At 55.8% G+C, this 27,219-nt stretch overlaps 1 protein-coding gene across 3 annotated transcripts in view; it reads left to right on the top strand.

Annotated features, from left to right (window-relative positions):
- Window positions 1-24,980, top strand: part of PDE2A (phosphodiesterase 2A) — a 90,428-nt gene extending 65,448 nt beyond the window's left edge. For all 3 annotated transcript variants that reach the window (XM_042233195.1, XM_027979492.2, XM_027979493.2), the window contains 27 exons: window positions 3,750-3,859; window positions 4,623-4,678; window positions 9,935-9,994; window positions 10,799-10,952; window positions 11,182-11,234; window positions 11,430-11,504; window positions 11,607-11,648; window positions 12,183-12,251; window positions 12,522-12,652; window positions 15,275-15,386; window positions 15,865-15,904; window positions 16,042-16,105; window positions 16,801-16,873; window positions 17,014-17,191; window positions 17,409-17,521; window positions 18,195-18,272; window positions 19,121-19,243; window positions 19,684-19,754; window positions 20,038-20,160; window positions 20,486-20,573; window positions 20,812-20,859; window positions 21,901-21,975; window positions 22,127-22,226; window positions 22,439-22,551; window positions 22,922-22,960; window positions 23,099-23,205; window positions 23,548-24,980. In XM_042233195.1, coding sequence (XP_042089129.1) covers window positions 3,750-3,859; window positions 4,623-4,678; window positions 9,935-9,994; window positions 10,799-10,952; window positions 11,182-11,234; window positions 11,430-11,504; window positions 11,607-11,648; window positions 12,183-12,251; window positions 12,522-12,652; window positions 15,275-15,386; window positions 15,865-15,904; window positions 16,042-16,105; window positions 16,801-16,873; window positions 17,014-17,191; window positions 17,409-17,521; window positions 18,195-18,272; window positions 19,121-19,243; window positions 19,684-19,754; window positions 20,038-20,160; window positions 20,486-20,573; window positions 20,812-20,859; window positions 21,901-21,975; window positions 22,127-22,226; window positions 22,439-22,551; window positions 22,922-22,960; window positions 23,099-23,205; window positions 23,548-23,758 — 2,506 coding nt within the window. In that variant the 3' untranslated portion in view covers window positions 23,759-24,980. The remainder of the gene's footprint in view (window positions 1-3,749; window positions 3,860-4,622; window positions 4,679-9,934; window positions 9,995-10,798; window positions 10,953-11,181; window positions 11,235-11,429; window positions 11,505-11,606; window positions 11,649-12,182; window positions 12,252-12,521; window positions 12,653-15,274; window positions 15,387-15,864; window positions 15,905-16,041; window positions 16,106-16,800; window positions 16,874-17,013; window positions 17,192-17,408; window positions 17,522-18,194; window positions 18,273-19,120; window positions 19,244-19,683; window positions 19,755-20,037; window positions 20,161-20,485; window positions 20,574-20,811; window positions 20,860-21,900; window positions 21,976-22,126; window positions 22,227-22,438; window positions 22,552-22,921; window positions 22,961-23,098; window positions 23,206-23,547) is intronic.
- Window positions 24,981-27,219: the final 2,239 nt, after the last annotated feature.

Genomic DNA, 27,219 nt, shown 5'->3' with positions numbered 1-27,219 from the left:
GGCTGCTGCAGGTCTAGGCAAGAGGTGTCTATTTGAGCTGGGCAGTGGCTTGGGAATGGAGAGCAGGGGAGAGCTGTGGAGATGCAGGGGCAGTGACTCACCCATTGGATGGGGAGGTGAGAAGAGGGAGACACCCAGGACAGTTTGAGGATAAGCTGCAGGGGACCCGGTGGATGATTGTGCTATTTCCAGGGAAGCGGTGGAGAGAATAAGTTCTGATCAGGACTAGGGGAGTGTCTGACTATTTCAGGGACACCCGGGGAAGGCCTTCAGCCGGACTTTGAGTCCTGGAGCTTAAGAGATTGGGGGCTGGAGAGTCATGAGACCATGAGCACAGAAGGGGAGTCTTGTGCAGAAGAGAAGAAAAGCTCGGGGCAATTCCTTCATCAGGGTCCTTGCTTGAGGGCAGAGTAGGGAGGTAGAAGGAGAGAAGCCAGGGCAGCCCACAATCTGGGGGCTGGGAAGAGAGGAGTCAAGGGTCAGTGAGATGAAGCTGCAGCACTTACTGACCAGCAGTGCAGGGACCAGCGCCACCTGGTGGCTGACTGATAACCAGCTTATCTGAGGCCAAGTGATTGGGCGGGGTCCGCTACAAGGGGTCTGGCTGAGGGTCAACAAGGCCAGTTCCTGTCTCCACGAAGCCGCAGCCTTTGTCACCTTAGTCACTCGGAAACATGGCTGCCATTGCCTTCTGCCACCCTAGATCCCTGTTCCTTCCTGGGGTGACTGGCGCAATTGGACAGCTCAAAACTGGAATCCGGCCCTCCAGAAACCTAAAGATCCAGGTGTGAGGGCTGGAAGGTGGGAGACACCAGTGGTCATCATAGAATGTGAACCAAGGAACCAGGAACGAATGGGTTGGATCCAGAATGTTGCATAACCCTGATTGAGGCATTCAGCCTCTTTGGTCCTTAATTTCTCCAGCTGCCGTGACCTGGTCTGAGGACTCGCAGACTGCCCCTCTCGTTTCCTCCCTTGACCTTTGCTGGGCTCCCATGAGTGACCCCACTTGCACACACCAGAGTCCCAGCCCTGCATGCGCCTCTTCTCTCCAGGCCAGGCAGTTCCTACAAACACAATTAAGCGGAGGCAGCATGAGGGATGAAGAACCCAGGACAATTAATCACCAGGGAGTGACATTTGGTGAAAACTCAGGAGCTTTATTAAGCAGGAAGAGCCAGAGGCTGGGTTGGGGGCGGGGATGTGTGGTGAAGGCAGAGAGAAGCTCGTTCTTCCCACCACAGGCTCCCCTGTCTCAGTTCCCACCCCTGCCCCCATCACCCCAATGCCTCCTGGACATTCACATGAGTCCCCATTGGAGCCTCAGTCCTCTCTGGTCTTGAGGAAGACTCAAGCGTACTGGTTAGCAGTATGGGCTCTGGTGCCAAATGCCTGGGTTCAATCCAGGCTTTACCTCTTGCTAGCTGTGGGACTTTGGACAAGTTTCTTAACCTCTCAGCACACTAGTTTCTCCACCTGAAAAATGGAAAAGATAATAGTATTTAATCTATGGGATCATTGGGAATTCATCTATGTAAGTTGACTGGACTTCGTGGGCACATCAGTTCAGTTCAGTTCAGTTGCTCTGTTGTGTCCAACTCTTTGCAACCCCATGAAGTGCAGCATGCCAGGCCTCCCTGTCCATCACCAACTCCTAGAGTTTACTCAAACTTGTGTCCATTTAGTCGGTGATCTCATCCAACCATCTCATCCTCTGTCGTCCCCTTCTCTTCCCATCTTCAATCTTTCCTAGCATCAGAGTCTTTTCCAATGAGTCATTTCTTTGCATCAGGTGGCCAAAGGATTGGAGTTTCAGCTTTAGCATCAGTCCTTCCAGTGAATATTCAGGACTGATTTCCTTTAGGATTGGTTTAGGGACTCTCAAGAGTCTTCTCCAACACCACAGTTCAAAAGCATCAATTCTTCGGCGCTCAGCTTTCTTTATAGTCCAACTCTCACATCCATACATGACTACTGGAAAACCATAGCTTTGACTAGACAAACCTTTGTTGGCAAAGTAATGTCTCTGCTTTTTAATATGCACATAAGTAAAGTAAGTGAAGTTGCTCAGTCGTGTCTGACTCTTTGCGACCCCGTGGACTGTAGCCTACCAGGCATCTTCATCCATGGGATTCTCCAGGCAAGAATACTGGAGTGGGTTACCATTTCCTTCTCTAGGGGATCTTCCCAACCCAAGGATCGAGCCCGGGTCTCCCGCATTGGAGGCAGATGCTTTAACCTTGCCTAATAAACTTCTGGAGTCCCCCTCCTGTGCTTAGCACCAAAAGTTGCTCCAGATGATTTTCTGAAGATTCTGATGTTTCGATTTCTACTCTCTCCACCCCAGATCTCCCTGGAAAGCTCAGAGAGGTTAGGTCACTTGCCCAAAATCAAGTGGTAGCTATGGTAGGCTTTAACCCAGACAGCCTAGCTCTGAGCCCTGGCTTTTACTTGCTCTGTGAGATTTGTGCTGTACCCTGAAGGGACCTTTCCCATATCTACCAGCAGGAGGCACCAGAGGCCAGACTGTAGCTGCTTGCTCCTCTGCGTGGGGAGGGCAGAGTGAGGGTCTGAGACTCTGATTTTTTTTTTAAATTAATTTATTTTTTAATTGAAGGATAATTGCTTTACAGAATTTTGTTGTTTTCTGCCAAACCTCAATATGAATCGGCCATAGGTATACATATGTCCCCTCCCTCTTGAACCTCCTCCCCATCTCCTTCCTTACCCCACCCCTCTAGGTTGATACAGAGCCTCTGTTTGAGTTTCCTGAAACATACAACAATTCCCATTGGCTATCTGTTTAACATATGGTAATGTAAGTTTCCATGTTACTCTCTGCATACATCTCACCCTCTCCTCCCCTCTCCCTGTGTCCATAAGTCTGTCCTCTATGTCTGTTTCTCCATTGCTGCCCTGCAAATGAATTCTTCACTACCATCTTTCTAGATTCCATATATATGTGTTAGTATATGATATTTATCTTTCTCTTTCTGACTTACTTCACTCTGTATAATAGGCTCTACTTTCATCCACCTCATTAGAACTGACTCAAATCTGTTCCTTTTTATGGCTGAGTAATAGTCCCATTGTGTATATGAACCACAACTTTTTTGTTCATTCATCTCTCGATGGACATCTAGGTTGCTTCCATGTTCTAGCTGTTGTAAATAGTACTGCAGTGAACATTGGGGTACATATGTCTTTTCAGTTTCCTCGGGGTATATGCCTAGGAGTAGGATTGCTGGGTCATATGGTAGTTTTATTTGTAGTTTTTTAAGGAATCTCCGTACTGTCTTCCATAGTGGCTGTATCAATTTATATTCCTACCAACAGTGCAGGAGGGTTCACTTTTCTCCTGAGACTCTGATTTTTGCCTTCGTCATATCCACCGTGCAGCAGCTCAGCTTGTCCAGATTCTCACAGATGTGCAGAGTCCAGCCCACTGTGGGTCCCCAGGCTGGGGCCTGTTCCTCTTTGACCCAGAGACTGAGCGTGCGTGCTAAGTTGCTTCAGTAGTGTCCGACGCTTTGCAACCTTATGGACCATAGCTCTCCAGGCTCCTCTGTCAATGGGATTCTCCAGGCAAGAATACTGGAGTGGATTGCAGAGCCTTCTCCATGGGATCTTCCCGACCCAGGGATTGAACCCTCATCTCTTGTGTTCCCTGCTTGGCAGGCGAATTCTTTACCATTAGCACCACCTGGGAAGCCCAGAGACTGAGAGGTAGAATCATATCCTCTTTTCAGAGAGGCTGTGATCTCCCGGAAGCGGCTGGGCTGCAATGGACTGGGCCCCTCAGACCTGCCTGGGAAGCCCTTGGCAAGGCTGGTGGCTCCACTGGCTCCTGACACCCAAGGTAAGGGCTGGGAGCGGGGCAAGGGCAGGGGCAGGGAGGGACTGTTGCCTCTACTCCCCAGACCATATCTGTCTTCTATCCCTGTCTCCATCTCTGTCTCCTTCTTTCTCTTGCTCTGTGTTTCTAGCAAACCCGCCATCTAATTCTCTCCCTATTGTGCTACTAACCTCTCTAAGCCTCAATTTCCTGGTCTGTAAAATGGGAACAACAGAACCTACCTTGAGGGGGTGTTGCTTGTGCTGGTGGTTAGATGGGCTGTAGTTGTCACACTCTCTGTCACTCTCTGTTATCTTTCTTTTCCTCTCCATGCCCCCTGTCCGCATGTCTCTCTGCTTCGTGTCTCAGTCTCTCTAGGTCTCTGTCCTCTGTCTCGATGTGGAAAGTGCACAAGACTGGGAGTCAGGAGACCTGACTTGCTGTGTGATCTTGGGCAAGTCACTTCCCCTTTCTGGACCTCAGTTTCCCGATCTGTAAAATAGGGGTGCTCAGCCTTAACCTGCCTCCCTCCATCCCAGGGTTGCTGGGAGGATCATGAGAAAGTTGCCGAGAGCGGGGACTTCCTTCTGTGCAGGGGTCGTCGCTGCGGTCATTTTTGTCACTGCCTCAGGACCCGTCTTTCTGTCTCTCCGGGTCTCTGGGTCTCTCTGTGTCTCCGTCCTAGCCTCTCCCTGTCTGTGTCTTTGTCTCCCTCCCTGGGTCCTGGCTCAGTACCTCTGAGCCTCACTGGCCCCACGGGACCACCTCATTGCCCTCTCCCCCTCAGTGCTGGTCATACCGCTGGTGGACAAGGAGGCCGGGGCTGTGGCAGCTGTCATCTTGGTAAGAGCAGTTGTGGGTGGGATGGGGAAGAGAATAGGGGAGGGAGCAAGGGAGGGTGCACCGGACGGAGCCCCACTGGTGTGTGTGTGTGTGTGTGTGTGTGTGTGTGTGTGTGTGTGTGTGTGTGTGTGTGCTGAACAGCAAGTTGGGGTGGAGATGGGGAAAACGCGGTCTGGGAGAAGTCTGGGAGGAGCCCTCTGCCCCACCTTGAATGGGCAGGATGAAGCTGCGTGCCCATCAGCAATTTGTGGAGGGATGTGCAAGCCCCATCTGGAGTCTTACCTTATGGAGCCTTGACACAGCTCTGACCAAGACATCCGTCAAGACGGGTTGGGGACACTGTCCCAAGAGGCCATGCATGCAGCCAAGTGGGAAAGGACCAAGTGACACTGAGGAGGGATGTGCAGATACCACCGACCGGGCCAAGAAATGTGGGAAAGCCAGTCAGAGATGGGGGCCACTGGAGCTGGGAGGCTTGAGGAGAGGAGGCCCCCGGAGCAGGGCTGCCTGGGAAGGCATCCAGCCCCATCCAGACCCACATCCGAGGCTGGGACAGATGCCAAGCAACAGGGCGGGCTTCCTGGGGCGGATGACTGGAGGGGAGGGGGCCTCAGCTGGAAGGAGGGACGCTGCTGGGTGGAGGGAGTTGGGCCGGCACCCAGAGCCAGGGCCCCTCCTGCTCTCTGCTGCCCCCTCGCGGAGCTCCCCGCTTTCGGCTCCCTTTGTGGAGTTGGGTGAGCTTTGCGGGGTCCGGGCTCTGTGTTTCTCCAATCTCTTAGGACTGGACACAGGTTTTGAGAGTCCGTGGGGAAGTGCACCCTCAAAATCTGTGTCCAGTCCTAAGAACCGAAGGGTTAGCGCCCTCAAATCGCCGTTATTAGGGATCGACTTCCGCGGAGGGGACCACCGCCTCGGTAAAGGGCGCGGACAGATAAATGAGCCGGTCTCGGAGCGCCCGCCCGGGGACTCCTCCTGAGCTCATTAAAACGAAATTAAAGGTTTCCGAGGCGCCTGACCTTTCCCGAGCTGCTGCCGGGGGAGCGCGGTGGGCGCGGGGGGCGGCCACGGGGAGAGGAGAGGAAGGAAGGGACACTTGGCTTGGTCTCCTCGGAGCCCCATCTGCCTGGTGGAGGGGGAGGCGCCCCCTTGGTTTCTCCCGCAAGCTGCTCCGCCACCCCCAGCTCCTGTTCCCGTAGGGAGCGGATCTGCCGTTGGCACCCAGCTCTCAGCGCCGCTTGCCTCCCTCCTCTGGTCCCCATCTGTCCCAGAGCTGGTAGCTTGGAGGAGGACCTGGGTTAGGCACACTGCGCAGAGGTGGGGCATGGGAGGCGATGGCTTGGTTGCCCACCTCTGTTGAGGGAAAGGGGTCTGGGGTGCCAAGTTCCTAGAAGGACTTCCTGTGTCGGGGGCTGTGACAGCTGGGCCAGTAAGGAAGCAGCTCCTACAATGGCAAGATGCTTGGAAGGTTGTTGTGTTGTGGACAGGAAGGATGATTGCTGTGACCGCTATTCACCATGGCTCATGTCTGACCAGGAGTTCAGGCTTCAGCCCTCTCCTGGGGGTAGGAAAGGCTCTGTGGGTTGGCAATGGGGATTGGTCAGATCACTTAAATTTATGGCACCCAAGCAAAATTCTGCTCTGGGCCCTGCCTGCCCCAGGACAGGTGCTGAGGCAGAGAGAGGAGGCGGACTCATTCCTGCCTTCTGGAGGCTCAGTCCCGGGGAAGGCAGGGCCACCCTCAGACCACCACCGGCCAAATGAAATAATGCTGGAGCGCCAAGGGGTGCCTCACAGTGGAGACAGTATTTGAGTGGGACTTTGGGACATAGGGAGAGGGGAACAGGGAGAGAAGGGATAGGATATTCTAGGACCAGCATGAGCGGAGTCAGGGTGGTGGAGTGTGGAGGGGAAGAGTGTGATACAGCAAGGCTGAGGAGTGGGGTGCGTGTTGGTGAGCAAGATGCTACCTGTGGCTGCCAGGAGTTCCTGACTACTGTCCGCTCACCTCCTCAAACACCCTGGGCAGTGAGGAGCTCTTGAAAAGTATTTGGATTATCTGCAATCTTCCTCTCCTTCAAGCCTGGCCCTTCCTACTCAAGTGGAAATGTTCTTCTCTGGGACACCCCCTCCCCAGAGCATACAGGTCTGACACATCCTGTCTGGCTGATCCTGTCCGGCTGCCTCATGCCTCTCCCTGTCCTATGCTCCTGGGGCCACAGGGTCTCACATCCTCTGAGAGGCAGCACAGACATCCCCAGACCTCCCTGCTGTTGCCAGATCCCAAGGACTAAGGTTCTAGAGGGTAAAGGGAGTACCCAGGGCAGATCACTTGGGAGGGCTGACCCCCCAGCTCCTCCCTTAACAAGCCCCAGTCCCCTCTCTGGGTCTCTGCTCTTGTATTCATCATCCCTCCATCCATCCACTCTCCCATCCATCAGTTGAAGGCATATTTCTTGAGCACCGCCAGGCACTGTGCTATATGAACATAGCAGCAGTAACCGAGACAGACCAGATGGGCCCTGCCTTCACAGACCATACAGTCTGGAGGGGTGAGGGCACTGGACATTAAACAAGTGAGCAAAACAGAGAGAGAACCGCAAATGATGGCAAATGACAGCAAGGAAACCTGGGAGCCCTGCAAGGAATACTGGGGCCTGATAGAGAGGGGGTCAGCAGAGGGCTCTCTGAGGGACATGCCATCCTGCGCAGAGCTCTGGGCTCCTGCAGCTCGCAGCTCGGGTGACTTGATTGCAGATTCTCTGCAGAGTCTTTGGCTCTGTTCTTCGATTCTGGGATAATAAGTCCCATTGAGGAGCGGGGAGCCTTTGGTCTCTGGCATTTGATGTATGATTTGTGCCCACTCTTTCCCTGAGCTGTGCCAGCTGTACCAGTTCCTTACTTGGGGGAAGGGGTGTCCTTTAGTTCTGTTGAACTTGGTGAAGGGGTGGGCCTTTGCTGGGCTTTCAACCTTCTCTGCCGCCCCGGTTCCCACTCCTGAGAGCTCCCACTGGGTCGTAGATCCGCCCCCTAGTTATCAAGAGTAGGTACAATTGTGCGTTCTGTTGGTGGGCAAGGAGCCAAGTGTGTGTGTGTGTGTGTGTGTGTGTGTGTGTGTGTACACGCTGCTGATTATGTTTGCTTAACGTGAGGGGGCAGGGATGGGCAGAAGCGTGTGCATGGCTCTCCAGTATGTGAACTCAAGTATCCTGTGTACAGATATGAATGTGCACGTGTGGATGGTAGTCACTGTGAGTGTGTGGATGTCTTTGACTACACTGTGTGTGTGTGCAGGTATGCACATGCCTGATATCTCTATGGGACAGTGAGTGTGTGTGTGTGTGTGTGTGTGTTGGGGGGCACTGAGGGTCTCCATGAAAGTGTGCCCTGTGTTTGTGCACGTGCTTGCTGGGATGCAGGGAGGGGCAAGCCCAGCAGGTGGAGAGGATTCCATTATTCCTTCCTTCCCTCCAGCACTCTGAGGCTCATTCACCCTCCCAGCTCTGTCCTGGGACCAGGCTGTTTTGCCAATCCCACAGCCCTAGAGGGGTCCCAACCTTCCCTTTGTCTGAGACATGAGTCCAGGTGGCAGGAACAAGAAGGATGTCCTCCTCCATCTACTAATAGTAAAATGCCAACATGTTTCTGTAAACCATATGCAAATGAACCATGCTCCTAGCCCCTTTCAACAACCTGTCTTATGGGAATCATAGGTGGAGCCTCATCCGGAGCCTAACCTTCCACACGATCCTTGGTGGCCCAGGCCCCTTCCGGGTCTTCCTGCCTCCAGTCTTGCTCCGTCCAGTTCTCCCTACCTTGTAGACCGTGGTCTGCAGATGCTAAAGTCTGCCCTGAATCCCCAGTACAACCAAGCTAAAGTCCAATTCCTTAGCCTTGCTCTCCCCCTTTACCACGGACGGCACCCCTGCCTGGGTCCTCAGCTCCTCGTACCACCTACTACCCAGCACTGTCAGGACAGCCTCCTGCCTACAGCATCCTTTCCGGGCTCTGCTTGTCTTCCCATACTTCAGTGACAGTTTTGGAAGCTCCCCAGGTGCTCTCCCACTCTGAGCTCCCACAGCCTTTAAGTTCCCACCCACTCAGTCTGCCCTCTTCTTCCCCAGGTATGAAGTTCTACATCCCCCTCCATCATATCGCTCTCCTCCATACCCCCAAGCCAGGCTGTGAGCTTCCTGAGAACCTGCTGGTCTCCTCCTCTCCATCTGCTCCTGGCAGGGGACCTAGAACAGAGGAAGGCAGGCAGGGGCTGCTGAGTGGAGGGTGGGGAGGATGAAGGAGGGGACCCCAGTGCAAGCACTGTGGGAAGTCCCGCAGGTGGTGAGCAGCTCTGAGTAGGTGCCTGGAAGCTGGTGACGCAGGTGGGGAGCTTTGCTGTCAGGGCCTGCAGTACAAACCACCGCCCCCACCATCTTCTTCACCAAGCACCCAAGCGGAGGTGGGAGAAGAGACTTCACAGAGCATGAAAGATGGGTGGAGGGGACTCCAGGTGGCTGACACAGAGAAGTTGGAGAGGGACAGGACAAGGGGTGGGGTAATGAAGATGGATCTGGAGAGGGGAAGATGTGGGCAGAGAAGGGGAGGGAATGGGCAGTGCTGTACCAACTCTGCCACTTTCTGCTCTGTGACCTGGGGCAAGTCACTCAACCTTTCTGGGCCTTTCGTCTGAAAGATGGAAGCTTGACTTACAGGCTGGTGAGAATCACATGCAAGGCAAAGTACCTTGTCACTCCATTCACTCATTTCTTAATTTATCCATCCATTCTCCCGGGTTCTTTAGGCACAACAGATGTATTGTAAATGGTGGACTTCTTCCCCTATCCCAGACTTAGGGTAGGCTCAAATCCCAACTCGGAAAGGATGGAGCTGGGAGGCTGAAGTTAATAATACTGATGCTATCATCAGGGCCTGAAAAGCTCCATAGACTGAGAGATGGAGAGGGGGTCCAAGGTCACCCCCTGTCCCTCACTATACACCTGGCTTGTGCTATAGATAGGACAGTGGCTGAAAAGTCAGAGATCAGAAAAGTTCCACTTCTTTGGATTAGCCCTTGAAAGCTTTCTGGAGGAGGGGATTTCCCAGCCATCTGCTTGGTCAGAGGATGGACTTATCATTGAGCCCACAGACTGGAGTGTGTATGTGTTGGTGGGGCCAGGTGTGTGCCAAGCATAGGGAGGGCACTCTGGTAGAGACAAGAGGCTAGGGAAGGTCACAGCTGGTTCCCCTCTCCCTCTCCTCCAGGTGCACTGTGGTCAGCTGAGTGACAATGAGGAGTGGAGCCTGCAAGCTGTGGAGAAGCATGTAAGTAGGGGGTAGGGCTGGTGTAGGATGGGGGCTGCTGAAGACCCTCATCACAACTGATGGGAAGATGATCTGGCCAGGGAGATGGACAGAGCTGGGTTCTAGGGCTGCACTTTTGGGCTGTGTGACCTTGAGCAAGTCACTTAAGCTCTCTGAGCCTCAGTTTTACTTCTGAGAATCAGGATAAGGATAGCACTGACCTACTTAGGGTACTAGTGATATAAGGCAAGTCAAACACTTTGCCACCTGACTCATTTGAAAAGACCCTGATGCTGGGAACAATTGAAGGCAGGAGGAGAAGGGGACGACAGAGGATAAGAGGTTGGATGGCATCACCGACTCAATGGACATGAGTTTGAGTAAACTCTGGGAGTTGGTGATGGACAGGGAGGCCTGGCGTGCTGTGGTCCATGCGGTCGGGAAGAGTCAGACACGACTGAGCGACTCAACTGAACTGAAGAAGGAATATGTACATAATGATACTCAGGCTCTTCCTTGAGATTATGATTTTGTGACTTTAACAAGAACTCAACGACGACTCCCCATGGGTTCTAGAGACAGAGCAATCTGACCCTGTTCTTGCCTTGGAAGAGTCTGGGGGCTAGAGGTGGAGGCAAACCCAGTATTTACCTGATCATGGACCGAGGGACTCTCCGCGGAAAGAGGGAGCCCACGGGAGTGTGGGGGTGGGGGGCGATGGCACCGCAGGCAGAGGAAACGGCTCAAACCAAGGCTAGAGGTCCCACGGTGGCGAGGGCGATAAAGGTGGGGCGTGTGGCTTGCTGACCGCTCCGCCCGCCCCAGACCCTGGTGGCCCTGAAAAGGGTGCAGGCCTTGCAGCAGCGCGAGTGCAGCGCGGCCCCGGAAGCGACCCAGAATCCTCCGGAGGAGGCGGTGGGAGACCAGAAGGGCGGGGTCGCGTACACAGACCAAGACCGAAAGATCCTGCAGCTTTGCGGTGAGGACCTGGCCTCGGCGGGGAGGGGCGGGGCGCGAACCTGTGAAGGCGGAGCCACGGGTGGGAAGGGCCGTGGGTGGGCGGGGCCTACGCTGGGGTGCGGCGGGGGGCTGGCTGGGGCCGCTGCTGAAGAGCAGGTCCTGAACTGGGTGGGGGTTGGAATTGGAGGGCTCACGCCCTTGGAGGAAATCTGTGGGCCCTCTGTCTGACTCCTGCCCCACCATCGCAGGGGAGCTCTACGACCTGGACGCCTCTTCCCTGCAGCTCAAAGTCCTCCAATATGTGAGTCCCTGTGCCCCTCCCACTGTGTTCCTCCCGGGACGGAAGTCCCCTTGAGCCCTCCATCTCAGTACAGGTTCAGATGTCCTGACCCTCCTCTCTCCTCCACCTACCTGCGGAGCCTCAGAAAGGCAGAGGGTGGGGAGTGGGGATCTCCCGTATGCGAGGTCAGCCCCTCGCTGTGTCCCTCCCTCTCAGCTGCAACAGGAAACCCAGGCATCCCGCTGCTGCCTCCTATTGGTATCCGAGGACAATCTCCAGCTCTCCTGCAAGGTGAGGGCCCAGAGCCACTGTGGGGCAGGGCGAGGGAACTGGGTCTCTCAGAGGAAAAACCTTGTCTGTCCTTTAACCAGTCCACGTCGTTCTGCCCATCAGGTCATTGGAGATAAAGTACTGGAGGAAGAGATCAGCTTTCCGGTGAGTTCTGCGTCTGTCCCCTGTGTTGGGGTCTGAAGAAGCAGTTAAAGCGGACCAGGCATTCCTGCGATCTGCCCAGTGAGACTGTAATCTACTAGAATCTCTTGGAATCTGATGGAATTATCTGGACCTTCAGATCTACTTAGAAACGTTATGAGAGATCATAACCTCTCATGATCAGATCCCTTAGGAGAAATCACTCACAATCTACAGAAAGTTTTACCTGGGGCCAGGTCACTTCTGTTGGAGTATCTCTGGGCTTGGCTTTCTTAGAATCCATTAGGATCAGTGGGAATCCTTGGATTCTGCTTTTTTCCTCTCCTAGTTAGGGAAGACTCTTAAGTCCTTCATAGGAGATTCTGGTCAAGAGCCTACTCCCCCCACCCCCCACCCCCATTCCTCAATGTTGACTCCATCCACAATTTGGACTGACTGAAGAAGTAGTTGAAACTTCCAGACTTGATGAAGGGAGAGGTCTCACATGGCCTGATCTTGGAAAGAGTTGGCCCTGACTGGCTCTCCTCACTCCCTCAGTTGACCACAGGACGCCTGGGCCAAGTGGTGGAAGACAAGAAGTCTATCCAGCTGAAAGATCTCACCTCTGTAAGCCATAGCCTGGCTGGACCAGGGGAGGATACAGGGGAGAGCCTTCTGCCCAGTCCCCAGGGCCAGGTTCTCTGGGCCTGGGCAACCTAGGAATAGGGGAGACAAGACCCGGGAACTTTCTCCTAGCCCACCCTGTGTCATAGCACTTCCCACCCTGCCTGAGCCCTTCAGACCCTCCTGTTGCAGAGTGTGGTGGAGGGCGGGGGAGGGAAGCATGTTCTTCCTTCCCTGCCCTGACTTGCCTCCCCTCTTGCTTCTCCTTTGCAGGAGGATGTGCAACAGCTGCAAAGCATGCTGGGCTGTGAGGTGCAGGCCATGCTCTGTGTCCCTGTCATAAGCCGGGCCACTGACCAGGTTGTGGCCTTGGCCTGCGCCTTCAACAAGCTCGGAGGAGACTTGTGAGTCTGGGTGGAGGGATGTGGGTCAGGAGATGGAGCTGAGAGGCTGGGCAGGGCTTGACTCGGGTAACAGTGTAGGAAGGGTATTGGGCAGGGGTTACTATTCTAGCAATGGTGGGCTGAATGGTTTGTCTGTGCAAGAGATGGAGATTATGGGAGCAATAGGCCCTTATTTCTGCTCCATTGGGCTTTGTAAAATTATGCTGAGGTCCAAACAAGTTCCCCTTCTCGTTTCCACTTCCTACAGTTTGGATTATCCATGTTTTGGTACTGGCCTTCCCCCGACTTGCCATCCCTGTATTAGCATTTCTGCTGGTAACTGATGGAGGAGCAATGTGCTCTAGGATGGGTGAACTCTCTGGGACCCACAGAGCATCACTGACGTTGTGGACAGTGGCTCAAGGGAATAGGCATGGGGGTGGGGCTAAGCTGAGGCTCTTCAGAGGCATTGATAGGACAGCTGTAAGAATCATGTGAAACAGAAGGGTGGACAGGACAAGAGTCAGGTACACAGGCTTAGTCAGGAAGTATGTCTCAAGAACTGAGGTCAGATTTGGGGTACAGAAGTGGTATCACAGATTTCATGTCCTACACCAACTCATTAATTGCTGCCTGAAGCATTGTATTAGTTTAGTGAGAAACAGTGCTGTGATTAGCCACATCTGTCCTGGGGGCATATTTAGGATGTGAATGCTGCCACAGTTGGTCCAGCATGCCCAGTAGTAGGGAGTAGTGGGCAGGTGAGGGGTTGCATTCTGATTCCAGGATGCAGAGAGATGCTGACAAGATGCTTGGCCCCCGGGGCCCAAATTGGCAAGCTGGGTTTGAGGCATCAGAGCTCCTGCAGGAAGTGAAGACTGGAGATGTTGGGACTAGAGAGGTCAGAAGCCCAAGGACAGTGTCTGCAGGGGTGGAGCAGAGATCTGGGAGTCAGATCTGAGTAGCAGGACCTGCCAGCATGGAGGCCTGGGGAAATGAAGACAGGAACAAGGCAGGACTAATTGAGGTGGGGAGGATGGGGGTCTGTGTCATGGGGAACTGGTGAGCATCCTGGTGTGGGAGTATTTGTGCCATTCAGTAAGTACACATTGAATCCCTAGTGTGTCTGACCCTGTGCTGGCTGGATGGCCTTGGGTAGGCCTTTGGTGAGGGAGAGTGCAGAGTGGGAAGTCCAGCAAGAGTTGTGGCCTCTGGCTGCCAGCCTGGGTTCTGAGATGGTCTTGGACCTGGAGGAGAGGAAATATCAGAAGGGAAATGAGATGGGGACTGGGTGACAGCCTTGAGGCTCAGGGCAGAGACAAGGTCATCTCTAGGTTCCACATCTTTCAGGGAGTAAGTGCTGAATAATTGCATGAGCCAAGGTGGTGCTCAGCTCAGAGCAGGCTCTGTAGAGAAGCAGCCCGGAACCCTGAGAACGTCCCTTCATCTGGGAGTGCGATGAGGCTGGTGGCAGGGGAAGAGGTACATTTAAGACTTTAGCAAACACTTTGCAGACATCTCGCCTGTACCAGGCTCTGCACTGGACAGGGGGTGATACAGTCAGAGTTCAAGACTGGCTTCAAGACTCGATGTTTATTTTCAGGTCACAGAGCAGGGACAGTGGGAAAGGTATTCTAGGCAGAGCAAACAGTGTGAGCAAAAGCATGAAGGTGTGAAAGAGCCCGAGATTTTCTCAGAATGATGAGCATCTTACTCTGGCTGAGGCTCAGATGCCCATAGAATAGGGGAGAGAGGTGGGCGGGACCAAGTGAAGGGGCCTCAAATGCAGTGAGAAGGCAGGTGGGGAGATAGACACAGTGCAGTGGGGATTGGGGTCTAGACCCAAATCACTGGATGGCAAGCATGAGTGGGGGATACCCCAGCAGAGAGGAGCACTGCAGGTAGCCCCCAAATGGGGAGGGCTCTTGGCAGGGAAATCTGGGGGCTGAGAAATGGTCAGAGTCTCTGAGGAATACTCCACCTCCCCATGATCCCCATCCAGAGAGGCTTACCCACGTCCACAGCCCAGGTCCCGCCCCAGCCCAAGTCCCACAAAGCTCCCTGGTGACAAATCATTGGGTGGCCGGATTGAATGACTTCCTCAGGATTTCAGGCCAATCTTGTCAGATGCCCGCCAGCTCCGTGAATATGATATGGGCCCTGCCCTGCCCACAGGGCAGGACTTGTGGGGGCACCAAATCAGGGCCTGCAGGTTCCAGGGAAGGGAGGACAGTGTAGGAGCTGGATGAGACAGGGCAGTGCACCGCCCCTCCCTGAGGTTGGAGGTGAGGGGCAGGAGAATACATAGCCTGTGGGCGGGCGGGTCTCCAGTCTGAGGGGAAAGACTCAGCCTCAGTCTGGGTAAATCTGAAGTCAGAGGAGGGAGACTTTGAGAAGTCTCTGGCTTTGAGAAGCAATAGTCTGAGGAGGAAAACACATTTGGGGCAGAGGAGGATTAGAGCCCCCCAGTCTGAGGTGGAAGCTGGCCCAAGCCGCTGGGTGGTGAGCGGCCCCAGCAGAGGAGGGTGAGGTGAGCTGGTGGGTTTCTGGGTGGGCTTCCTGGAGGGACGGAGGGGAGGCGGATCGGGGAGAGCAGTCTGTGGTCTGCCCTCTGCGGTGACCCCCGCCACCCCGCCCTGGCAGGTTCACAGACCAGGATGAGCGCGTGACCCAGCACTGCTTCCACTACACCAGCACGGTGCTCACCAGCACCCTGGCCTTCCAGAAGGAGCAGAAGCTCAAGTGTGAGTGCCAGGTGCGTGGGCTGCCCTGACTGCTCTAGGGGGCCAGCTCCCCCAGCTCTCAGCCCCAGAGAGTCATCTGCAAGGGAAAAGCCCATGGGTTTTGGGGCCAGTGGTGGGGAGACTACCTAGGCCCCTGGAAGTCTCTGAAAGAGGAGAACTGGAGCTCCTCAGGATGGCACCTCTGGCTGCAGGCCCAGTATGCGACCGCCCTCTAGTGTTCGGATTGGGCATCACAACAACATCTGGATGGCTAGAGTTCCAGGGGACCGCACCTGTGACACTCAGGTTTCCTGCTCACCCTCTCTAGGACTAGAACTCCCACTCCTTCCCTTAGAGCCAAATGATGCAGTTAGACTCTCTCAGTCTCTGGCCTGTCCTGTGAGCCCCAGGGAAAGAATGAGAAGACCCTCAGGCTGACGGAGGCAGGGGGCTGAAGAGGGTGAACCCCTGCAACCTGAGTCCCTATGATCCCCTTGTTCTCCATTCCAGGCTCTTCTCCAAGTGGCGAAGAACCTCTTCACTCACCTGGGTGAGTGCACTGCCCTCCTCCATGCCTGGCTGTGGGGTGGGAGTCGGAGGACTGGTGTTTCGAGCAGGGGAGGCAGGCAGGCTTGTCAGCACTCCAGCCTGTCTCACCACAGCCCCCCACGCTTCTCCCTCCGGCAGATGACGTCTCCGTGCTGCTCCAGGAGATCATCACAGAGGCCAGGAACCTCAGCAATGCTGAGATGTGAGTGAATCCACCCAGGAGTGGGGAGAGAGAGAGAGGCCCTGGCCCTCAGTCATCACCTCTCTTTTCCTCCCCTCTTTTTTCCCCCTCTGTTGTAATTTATTTGGCTTGCACAGCATGTGAGATCTTAGTTCCCCAAGCAGGGACTGAACCCACGCTCCCTACATTGGAAGCATGTTGTCTTAACCACTGAACCACCAGGGACGTCCCCCCCATTGCCTTCTTGCGGGACCCACGTCTTGCGTGATTTTTTTATTTCAGGCTTGTGTCCCTCACTAGATTGTAACATCCAGTGACAGCAAGCACGCTGCTTGCTTTGCAGGCCGTGGGTCCTCAGCTCTTAATACAGTGTCTGGTACATGGTAGGTGCTAGCAAAAAAAAAAAAAAAAAATTATCCATCTGAACTAATGTCTGGAGTCAGCTAGCCCTGAGGAGAGTCTCACCATAGGTCACCCCCTCCAGGCCTCAGAAATCTAGGCTTCACCTCAAGTCCTGAGATTTGAGAGGTGGTCACAGAGGAGAAGGAAATGGCAACCCACTCCATGTTCTTGCCTGGAGAATCCCAGGGACTGCGGAGCTTGGTGGGCCGCCATCTATGGGGTCGCACAGAGTCGGACGCGACTGAAGCGACTTAGCAGCAGCAGCAGCACAGAGGGGTGTCAGGGCCCTATGGACCAACGCCATCTCTCCACAGCTGCTCTGTGTTCCTGCTGGATCAGAACGAGCTGGTGGCTAAGGTGTTCGATGGGGGCGTGGTGGAAGATGAGGTGAGGCAGGGCTGCGTGGAGGGAGGGTGTGGCCGTGGTCCGGAGGGCCGGGAGTCCTCGGGGGAGCAGGCCCTAAGTTTGATCGTCCGCTCTGTGACCGGCCGCTAACCCTCCTCTCAACTCCATTCCTGCCCTGGCAGAGCTATGAGATCCGCATCCCCGCTGACCAGGGCATCGCGGGTCATGTGGCGACCACCGGCCAGATCCTGAACATCCCAGATGCTTACGCACATCCGCTTTTCTACCGAGGCGTGGACGACAGCACCGGCTTCCGGACGCGCAACATCCTCTGCTTCCCCATCAAGAACGAGAACCAGGGTGCGGGTAGTGATGGCTCCGGAAAAGGGCCGGGGCGGGGCCTGAGAGGATGGGGCGGAGCCGAGCAGAAGGTCCACAAGCCGTCTCTTACCACCCCAGCATCCCCGGGCTGAAGGGATGGGGTTTCCCAAGCCTGTGATGTCCCTTGAGGATACCCCGGGAGGACAGATCGTCGGACACGTCCACTGGCTCATCCTAGCTCCTCTTTGGTCCCCAGAGGTCATCGGTGTGGCCGAGCTGGTGAACAAGATCAACGGACCATGGTTCAGCAAGTTTGATGAAGACTTGGCTACAGCCTTCTCCATCTACTGCGGCATCAGCATTGCCCATGTGAGCGGGACAGGGGCAGGCCCATGCAGGACCCTCTGTTCTCCTTTCTACAGTGGCTCTCCTTGCTCTGTCCAGATGGGTTTGTGCCCGCCCCTGGGGCTCAGAGCCCTGCTGCTGGGTTGCTGTGCAGTCTTCACTACCTACTGGTCACTTCTGGCCTCAGTTTCCCATCAGAAAATTGGGGATACTATTTCCAATCCTGTCCAGTTAGCCTCCTAGGACTATGGGAGCCCTGTTTTATTTCCCCCTTTTCCGAAAGCAACCTCAACTCGAGCCCCTGTTTAGCTTCTTGTGGGGATATGTTGGATCTCATTGTCCACAGCTGGCAGCTCTGACCCGGGAATCCAACCCTTAGATCTCTAACGCTATCCCCCACTCCTTGCTTCTCTTTCTCCATTAAGGGCCTCAGGCTCCATCATTGAAGCTGGGGCAGGCTCAGGAGAGCATGCAAAGTGCTAGATCAAGTGCTAAGAGGCCCTGGGGAGGAGGAGCAAGGGCAGGTCTGGATGAAAGTTGGAGAGGGTTCGCTACTCTGGGCTGGAGCTTGAAGGCTCAGACTGGGCCCAGCATGGGACAGGAGTTGGGGGAGGTTCTATCTGATCCCTTTGTCCTGGTCCTGGGTATTTCACAGCCACCTTGCTTGAGCCCTATCTTTCCCTCTCTCCCCCATAAGTCCCTCCTATACAAGAAAGTGAATGAGGCGCAGTATCGCAGCCACCTGGCCAATGAGATGATGATGTACCACATGAAGGTGAGCCCTGCATAGAGCTTCTACCCTCTTTCTCAGGGCCCCAGGGTCCCCTGTAGTCCCCCTGTTCCTCCCCTAGCTCCATGAATCCTCTGGTGCCCTGGATCAGGCTGGGCTTTCTGATCACCCTCTCTTGAAGATAAGAGCAGTGCCTGGCCTTTTGATCTCCTGCTCTCCTTCGGGGCAGCCTCTCTGCAAAGCAATTTCTGGTTCAGCCCCAAAGCTGGCAGCAAGACTCAGCCCAGCGGAGAGCATGGTTCAGCCAGGTGTTCCCCATGTCCAGGGATAATTCTCATCCTAGGAACTGCTGACAGCTGGGAAGCCCACTCAGGGTCCTCCCGCAGCTCCCTTAGGAACAGTGGTCCTGCAGTCCTAGGCAGTCCCATCCCCAGACCCTGTGCAAGACTAGCTGTCTGGAACTTTAGTTCAGAGTATGTGATGGCCATTGTTCATTTGAACATTTCCTCTCCTCTGTGTCCAAACCAAAAGGCCAGACTTTGTGGCTGGGGTCAAAACTGTAGCAGGAAGGATTGGCTCTGGGATGCTCCTCCCCAAAGAAGGAATCTTTGAATTATTTTCTGTAGAAGGCCACCATGGTGTCAAGGAGAGGTGTTCTCTGCCTTTAACAAGGAGAGGCGGTTACAGATGAGGGTGGGCCCAGGCAAGGAGGCGCAGTAGGTTGGCTGCAGGATGGCGAGGGGAGGATGGTGTTCTCCTGCCCAGTGACAACCCATGGAAGACGCAACTGGGGTGCATTCGAGTGGGAGGTCCCCACCACTGTGGGCATTTGAGGTTGAAGTCATTGGATAGGGTAGAGGCTGTCTTCTAATGCCCTGGCCGCTCCCCTCCAGGTCTCTGATGACGAGTACACCAAACTTCTCCACGACGGGATCCAGCCTGTGGCTGCCATTGACTCCAACTTTGCCAGTTTCACATACACTCCTCGCTCTCTGCCCGAGGATGACACTTCCATGGTGAGCTGGCTCGCCCCACTTGACTGTGGAGGATGGACAGCCAGAGATCGAAGTTAGATGTGCATAGGAAAGTCCTGGCAAGACAGTCATCAAGAGATGGAGCGGGCATGTGGTCTGCCAGCATGGCCCACAGGGCCTGCCCAGGGGCTGGACTGGAACCAACGATGGCCTCAGGATTGGCACCTCCCTCCCTGTTTTTCTAAGACTTTGTGTGAACTTGGTTCCAAGAGTTCTTAGATCTCCTGTTTCTAAGTTCATGGCTCCAAGAATGCTTGGCTGTACCATTTTTTGGTTCTCAAGTTTAGATCTGAAAGTTCTAAGACTCCAACATTTTGGAGGCTTCAAGAAGTGCCAAGTTGGGGAGTGGGGCCACTCCCAAGGGGAGTGGGGTGCATTTTGAAACTGACAGTCTCTCTGATCCATCCTTCTGCTCTGTCCAGGCCATCCTGAGCATGCTGCAGGACATGAATTTCATCAATAACTACAAAATTGACTGCCCGACACTGGCCCGGTGTGTACCCCCAGCCCTCCTCTCCGTGTACCAGCAGACCTGTCTCTGCCTCCATTTTTGTCCTTTCCTCTCACATCCATTGCTCCCTGTGCTCTGGGAAAGACCTCTGAGGATGTCTAGGGGAGACCCAGACTTGTAATGGTGGGAGGATCCACCAGTGAGAGGCAATTCACAGACACTGGGAACCTTGAGAAAAGGGAAAGAATGGGGCAGGACAGAGCCTGGAGGGCTTGCTGGAGGAGGAGAGCCTGAGGCCCATGAGCTGCCCTCTCCCCACCCCCAGGTTCTGTTTGATGGTGAAGAAGGGCTACCGGGATCCCCCCTACCACAACTGGATGCACGCCTTTTCTGTCTCCCACTTCTGCTACCTGCTCTACAAGAACCTGGAGCTCACCAACTACCTCGAGTGAGTGGCTGCCCTTGCCCCCGTCTGGCAGCTGCTGGGGTCCCCTTCCTGGGGACAGAACTGCACCTCCTGTGTGGCAGACTTTGCATGCATTGCCTCACAGGATCCTCTTAACAGCCCAGTGCGAAAGGTACAAGGCCTCTTTCCAAGAAGGGGACCCAGGTTCTTGAGCCCCTGTGCAGGTGATTCCCAGACATGTGCGGCCAAGAGCTCAGCCACTGGCCATGGAGCAGCTTCCCATCTTGTGGCCATCTCCTCCAGCTGGCCCTCCTGTGGAGGAGGGAGCTGTGGCTCACCGCCGTGCCCTCTGTCTCTGCCCAACCAGGGACATGGAGATCTTTGCTTTGTTTATTTCCTGCATGTGTCATGACCTGGACCACAGAGGCACAAACAACTCCTTCCAGGTGGCCTCGGTGAGACCCTTCCCTCCTCACAGTGGGCACCCTCCCCGGGGTGTCTGGGAGCCTCACCCCTCCAGCCTGAGGGGTGGTGGGAGCTCATGAGACCAGGAGCCAGTTGAGAGACAGGAGGAGGCTCTCCCAGGCTATGGGAGACACGGGAGTGCTGAGGGGGTGGGAGGAGCTGGGCTGTTCTGACCCTAATATGCCTCTGGATGTCAGGAGTGATGGAGTTTTCTTTGATTTTTTTCAGAAATCTGTGCTGGCCGCGCTCTACAGCTCAGAAGGCTCTGTCATGGAGGTACCACCATTCTGCCCAGTATCCCCATCCCCACTGTCCCCTTAAGGCCAATTACTTATTAATACGAAGCTAGACTGTGGCTCGGCTCCTCCCCAGGCCAAGTCCTGCTTTCCACCCAGACTGGGAGAGCTGCAGCGCCCCCAGGGCACGTCTGACTCTTGCTCCCGATGAGCTTGGAAGGGTACCCATGCGGCTGGGGGTGCCAGTCAGGCTGCAGGTTCTGCCCGAGCCCAGGTTTGCCCAGGGAGGCCTTGTAGTTAGCCTGTTTCTCTTTGCATGTCACAAGGACACCCTGTGAAACCCCCTCTGCTCCCAGCCTGGCATGGGCTCCTTGTCCCGTCACGCTCAGCTTTGCCTGAGACTGATTTGTGTCTGCCCACCCTCAATGGGAGCTCCTGGAGGCAGAAACAAAATCGGAGACATCTCTGAGTTCCCTGCATCTGGCACAGGGCTTGGCATGAGTGGGAACCAAACTTTCAAGGTCACCTTGCCCCACCCTGCCCCCAACAACACCCCTCTGGAACTGCTCCTGCTTGCACGCCCCCAGAGACGAGGGGCTTGCTTCCTCCTGGGAGGCCTGGTGGCAGCCTGGCTCCTGCCCTCCACGCCCTGGGCTGAGTCGGCTCCATCTCTGAGTGACAGCCCTTCAGCGTCAGAAGACAGGGGTCTTGCCCTCGCCTCATCACTGCCCTTCCCTGTCAGCACACAAATGTTTCTTGCATGAATTAGTGTCGAAGACTCCAAGGGATCATTTCAGAATCATTCCAGCTTGAGAGGCCCTCAGAGCTCACCTTGTCGTGTCCGTCTGACTGACAGCTGAGGAATCTGAGGCTCAGACATGGCCAGGGACTTGCCCAGGGTCACATGGAGGGGCAAAACAGAGCCCAGAAAGGGAACTGGCCCCCCAGCCCCGACTCCCCAGTTCTGCCTGCTCTGCTCAGTTTGGGGGCCAGGGCTGGGCTGGGCTTGCTTCCTCCCTTGGAGTCAGTGAGGAGGAGCACCCCCACCCCAGCTGGGCCCCTCCCGCGCCTCTCCCCGCAGAGGCACCACTTCGCGCAGGCCATTGCCATCCTCAACACCCACGGCTGCAACATCTTTGACCACTTCTCCCGAAAGGTGATGGGGCTGGGGGTGGGGGGCAGGGAGTGGGAGCTGGGAGCTGGCCTGAGATGGGAGAGGCAGACCCGAGGGGTGGAGATTCCTGAGGTTTAGGGGAGTAGGGGGTGGGGTGTCTGGGCCTTGACCTTGTACCCCCACCCCCACCCAGGATTATCAGCGCATGCTGGATCTGATGCGGGACATCATCTTGGCCACAGACCTGGCCCACCACCTCCGCATCTTCAAGGACCTCCAAAAGATGGCCGAAGGTGCCTGCCTCTAGCCTGGGTCTCGAGATCAGGGAGGGACCACCAAGAGGGGGCCTCACCTGGAGGGCATCCCCAGGGTTCAGACCCATCCCTTCCAACATCAGCCCACCAGGCAGACCCAGCTCTGCATCCCTGGATCCCATCCAGTGTGCTAAATTCCCTGCACCACTCTGGGATGGGCCTTCTCCTTGACCCTGTTCTCTCCCCGACAGTGGGCTATGATCGAACCAACAAGCAGCACCACAGCCTCCTTCTCTGCCTCCTTATGACCTCCTGTGACCTCTCCGACCAGACCAAGGGCTGGAAGACCACGAGGAAGATTGCAGTAAGTGCCACGCCTTCTTGGGAAGGCGCAGGCTGTACACACTGCCTGGCTCTGTGCGGCTCCTGAAGCCTGCACGCCCTCCAAGTGCTGAGCTCAGCCTGTGGGGGAGACAGAAACCTAGGCCACCTCAGGTGACAGCGGAGAGATTCAGAGAGGGGCGTGGACTCACTGAGGGGTCACCCAGCAAATCAGTGAGTGGCTGGTGGAAGGCAGGCCAGAACCCAGCCACCGTCCTCCTTCCAGGCCAGGGATGGTGAGGACAGGTCCTAAGGTCCCAGTGCCACAGTTTCCCCCCTTGGGAATGGGCTATGGAGGAGCGTGGGTGGGTGGATCGCACTCACAGGAGGTAATGAGAGTGTTGACCTTTCAGGAGCTGATCTACAAAGAGTTCTTCTCCCAGGGAGACTTGGTATGTGGGGTGTGACCTCAGGTGCCCAGGTTGGGGGAGGGTTCATAGCCTGGGCCCAGGAGGGGCTGGGTTAGCCTGATCCAGATGTTTCTGGAGCATGGAGAGGGCCAGACAGGCCTGACAACCTGATGCCTGCAGGAGAAGGCCATGGGCAACAGGCCGATGGAGATGATGGACCGTGAGAAGGCCTACATCCCCGAGCTGCAGATCAGCTTCATGGAGCACATCGCAATGCCCATCTACAAGTGAGTGAGCTCACGGGGCCTGCTGGGGACACTGCCCAGGGATGGTATGGGAATGGGACGGGGCTGGCTGTGGCCATCATAGCAGACACAAGTGCTGTGCTGGTTGGCCCTGCTCCACCTCATCCACTGCTTGTCTCTGAGCACAGCTGTCTCTTGCTTTGCCCCTAAATGGGCCATTTGCTTCATCCTTGGTCCCTTATGGAAAGAGATGGTCAAGCTCTCCTTGAGCTTCCAATCTTATGCGTCATGCTCTTGTGGAAGTTCTACCTGTGGTCCAGCCCTAATCTTTCTTGCGGCTCAGTCTGCCTTCTGACCTCTAAACCTGCCCCTATCCACCCCCAGGCTGCTGCAAGACCTATTCCCCAAGGCGGCCGAGTTGTACGAACGCGTGGCCTCTAATCGTGAGCACTGGACCAAGGTGTCACACAAGTTCACCATCCGAGGCCTCCCGAGCAACAACTCGTTGGACTTCCTGGACGAGGAGTATGAGGTGCCTGACCTGGATGGCGCTAGGGCTCCCATCAATGGCTGTTGCAGCCTTGATGCTGAGTGAGTCCCTCCTGGGACCCCTCCCTGCCCAGGCTTCCTCCCACAACCCTCCATGGGCCTGGCCGTACACCCTGGGACCAGAGCCAAGGGTCCTGGATTCTAGGCCAGGACTTCCCACGTGACCCCAGGTGAGGTCTGACCTTCCCGGGCCTCAGCTTTCTCATCTGTGTAATGGAAGACTTCCAGCCTCACTGAGACTTTGTCGTTTGTCCTCTGAGAGCACAGGGGTAACCAATGAGCAGTGTGCCCTGCTCTGCACCTCTGACTGCACCTTGGCAAGTCCCCACCCTTCAGGCCACACCTTCTCTGAGGCAGCCGGATAGTTTCTTCTGGGCCCCATTCCTGTCCTACCAGATCTGTGCCCTTTCCTCTGGGGGCACCCTCACTGGCTCCCAGGATCCTCAGGCAAGAACGTGAGACATCTGAGTGGGCAAAGGGTGGGTCTTAGAGACAGTTATCAGCCTGGCTGGAGGACTAGAAATAGCCATGAGATCACCTGTGGCCCTGAGGACTGCCCTTGTACTTATGGTGGGGACCGGGACCTGGGGATATAGGGGTCCCAGAAGGAAGCTGCCAGAGGGCCAGTGCAGTGCTCTGGGGAGAGGGGGCTCAGGAAGAGAGCAGGATAAGAACAGCGAGAAGGAAGGATCCCTGGGCTGGGAAGCAGGCCCAGCATGGGTCCGCCATGGTTCTTCCTGGCTGTGTGACCCTGGGCAAGTCCCTTCCCCTCTCTGCGAAACAGTATGGTGAGACAATCCATCCTCTAAGACCCCTTTTAGATCCAAGCCCCCATAGTTCTGTGGAGTCCCAGGAGAGGCCACTGAGGGTCCTTGGCCCCCTTAGGCACAGAGCTGACACTGAGTTCCTCAGTGACCCCCTGAGTATACCTCCTGAGCCGGAGCCCCTTCCCCATTCCTACAGCCAGAGGGGGACCTGGCCTCAGCCTGGCAAGGCCTCTCTCCTCTTCAAGGCCATATCCACCCGTGCCCCGGGGCTTTGGAGACCCCCTAGGGCTGGGGCTCTGGGGTCATCCTGGCCACTGGCTTCTCCTTTCTCTGTTTTGTTCTGTATGTGTTGCGGGGTGGGGGGAGGGGGGCCACCTGCCTTACCTATTCTGAGTTGCCTTTAGAGAGATGTGTTTTTTCTAGGACTCTGTGCAACTGTTGTATATGGTTCCGTGGGCTGACCGCTTTGTACATGAGAATAAATCTATTTCTTTCTACCAACCCTCCGCCACGGGGCTGTCTGCAGACTTTGTGCATGAGGTTGTTGGTGGTGGGGAAACAGCATCGGGGAAGGCAAATGCCTTTAAGAACTCCCAGGCTACTGGAACTCCCATCCCTGCTGCCTAGCCCCTCTTCTGTGGGAGTCCTGGACCTGTTGGGGTACCCCCAGACCAGTCCTGTGCCAGATTCTGGGTACTGAGGTGGAGATGGCAGATACAGAGGCCTGAGCATGAGGCAGTCGTTTGTGGGCTGGAAATGGAGAAATGAGAGACTGAAGCCATCAAGAAGGCTGCCTGGAGCAGGTGACCTGGCGCTCCTTCCAGACCCTCTTTCTGCTGGTCTACCTTAGTCACGCATGCCCTTACAGTCAAGGCCTCCGAGCCTCTGAACGCTCTCCTAGCCGCAGGGATACCTGTCTGTGTCCCTGTAAATCCAGCCAAAGGGGTAGCCCTGAGTCTGACTGGGTATCAAATACAGCCCTGGGTTGTGTCTTTGGGGTTGAGTGCCTGCTTTCCTGGCTGTGAGAGTGCTTGCTTCTTCACGGACAGGGGGGCAGACTCCAGACTGGTGACCAGGAGCAAGCTCTGATTGGCAGTCTCCAGACCCCACGCCCACCTTGCCTGCTACCCTCCCGTCTTCTCTCCATTTCTCCCAGATCAGTAAAGGTTGGCATGTTAAGGGGCTGGGCACTAGGCTCTGCTTTCCTGGTGGGGGAGGGTTGGGGGGCAATGGTCCTATGTCTGCCCACAATGGCCTCAGGGTTTCGGCCTTGCTGGTTGACACCTCAGGGTGTCCGGGACCATAGAGCTTGTCTATGTCTCATGCCTGGCAGTTTATTCTGGTTTGGAATCTGTTTCTCTGGGCTGAACGGTCCCAGGGCTTCTAGCTTGTCTGTGGGGCTGTGGGGTCCAGGCCCCTCCCCTGCTCAGCCCCTGCTTTGGGCCCCCCAGTCTGTCCTCTCACAGCACAGATCCCAGGCCAGTCAGTGGGCCCCCAGGTGGGGGTGAGTCATTTCCTGGCTCCAGGCTGACAGAAGAGGATTACTCTAATTGTGTCCAGCTGACACCAGGGTTGGTGTGGGCTAACACAGGCGCCTATGACCCTCGACCCTGGGTGTGTGTGTGTGTGTGTGTCCTCTTCCACAGGCCTTTGGGCAAAGTGGAAGCACAACCTAGGTACCCACCCCTGAGCCTTCCTCCCCTTCCCCCTGTGCCTGCCCTCCCTCGTGGACATTTAATTCTGTTCAAGGCCCATGCTGCGACACATCCCACCTTGCCTCCAAATTAAACAACTCACAGATATCTTCTCCTGAGCTGCAGGACCCTATGCTGAGGCCCAGAGCTAAATTCATCCTCGACCCTGGTCTGGAGGGTCTAACAGCCTGGCAGGGGAGACACAGGCCATGATACCTATGGCCCCAGGCAAGGACCTGAGAAAACCACAGTGAGGTTTGGAAGATGAGCAGGGGTTTTCCTGCTGGCGAAGGGGGCAAGGCACTCCTGGGAGAAGGAACTGCTCCTACAAACGCTGCTGCTCAGAGGAGAGTGGCTGACACACGGGAATGGAGAGAGCTAAGGCCAGATCAGGGAGGGCCATGAATGCCAGACTGCAGAGTTCAGCTGGACTTTGTGGGCACGAGGGAATGGGGGCTCAGGTGTGCATTTTAGAAGGTCCTGCAAGAAGGCGAAGCAAGGACTGCAGGAGAGCGGTTGGGAGGGGATCATCCTGATGGGCTGCCATCTATGGGGTCGCACGAGTCAGACTTGACTGAAGTGACTTAGCAGCAGCAGCAGCAGCATCCTAAAGTGGATGCTCAGTGGCCTAGGCTGGGCAAAGGAGGAGTTCAAGACGCTTTGGATTCACAGAACTTGTGCTTGCTTGGATGGGGGTGGAGGCCGGATTGGCAAGTGCTCTGGAAAAGGAACCTGCTCTTGAACAGCCCCGGGCAGCTGCTCAGGCACCACCCTCCCGGGCCACCAGGTGCTGGGTGGAGCCTCTGGCAGGAGGTGGTCCCTGAGGAAGATGGGCGGGGCAGCTGTTTGGGGGCTGCCAGGGGTGGGGGCCGGAGGAGAGGCGGGAGGAGGACCCTGCTTCTGCAGAGCCTGCGGGCAGCCCTCACCCGGTAGGAGAATACAAGCTTAGGCGCCCCCAGGGCTTCTGGTAACTGCGCTGCCCTCCCAACTTAATGGTTTTATTTTACAGGAAACCACGATTCTGGGCGTAGACACTATTGTCTCAT

The sequence above is a fragment of the Ovis aries genome, chromosome 15 (genome assembly GCF_016772045.2).
Source record: "Ovis aries strain OAR_USU_Benz2616 breed Rambouillet chromosome 15, ARS-UI_Ramb_v3.0, whole genome shotgun sequence".
NCBI lineage: Eukaryota > Metazoa > Chordata > Mammalia > Artiodactyla > Bovidae > Ovis > Ovis aries.
Note: the sequence above shows the minus strand (reverse complement) of the source record. Positions and strands in the feature narration are given on the sequence as shown.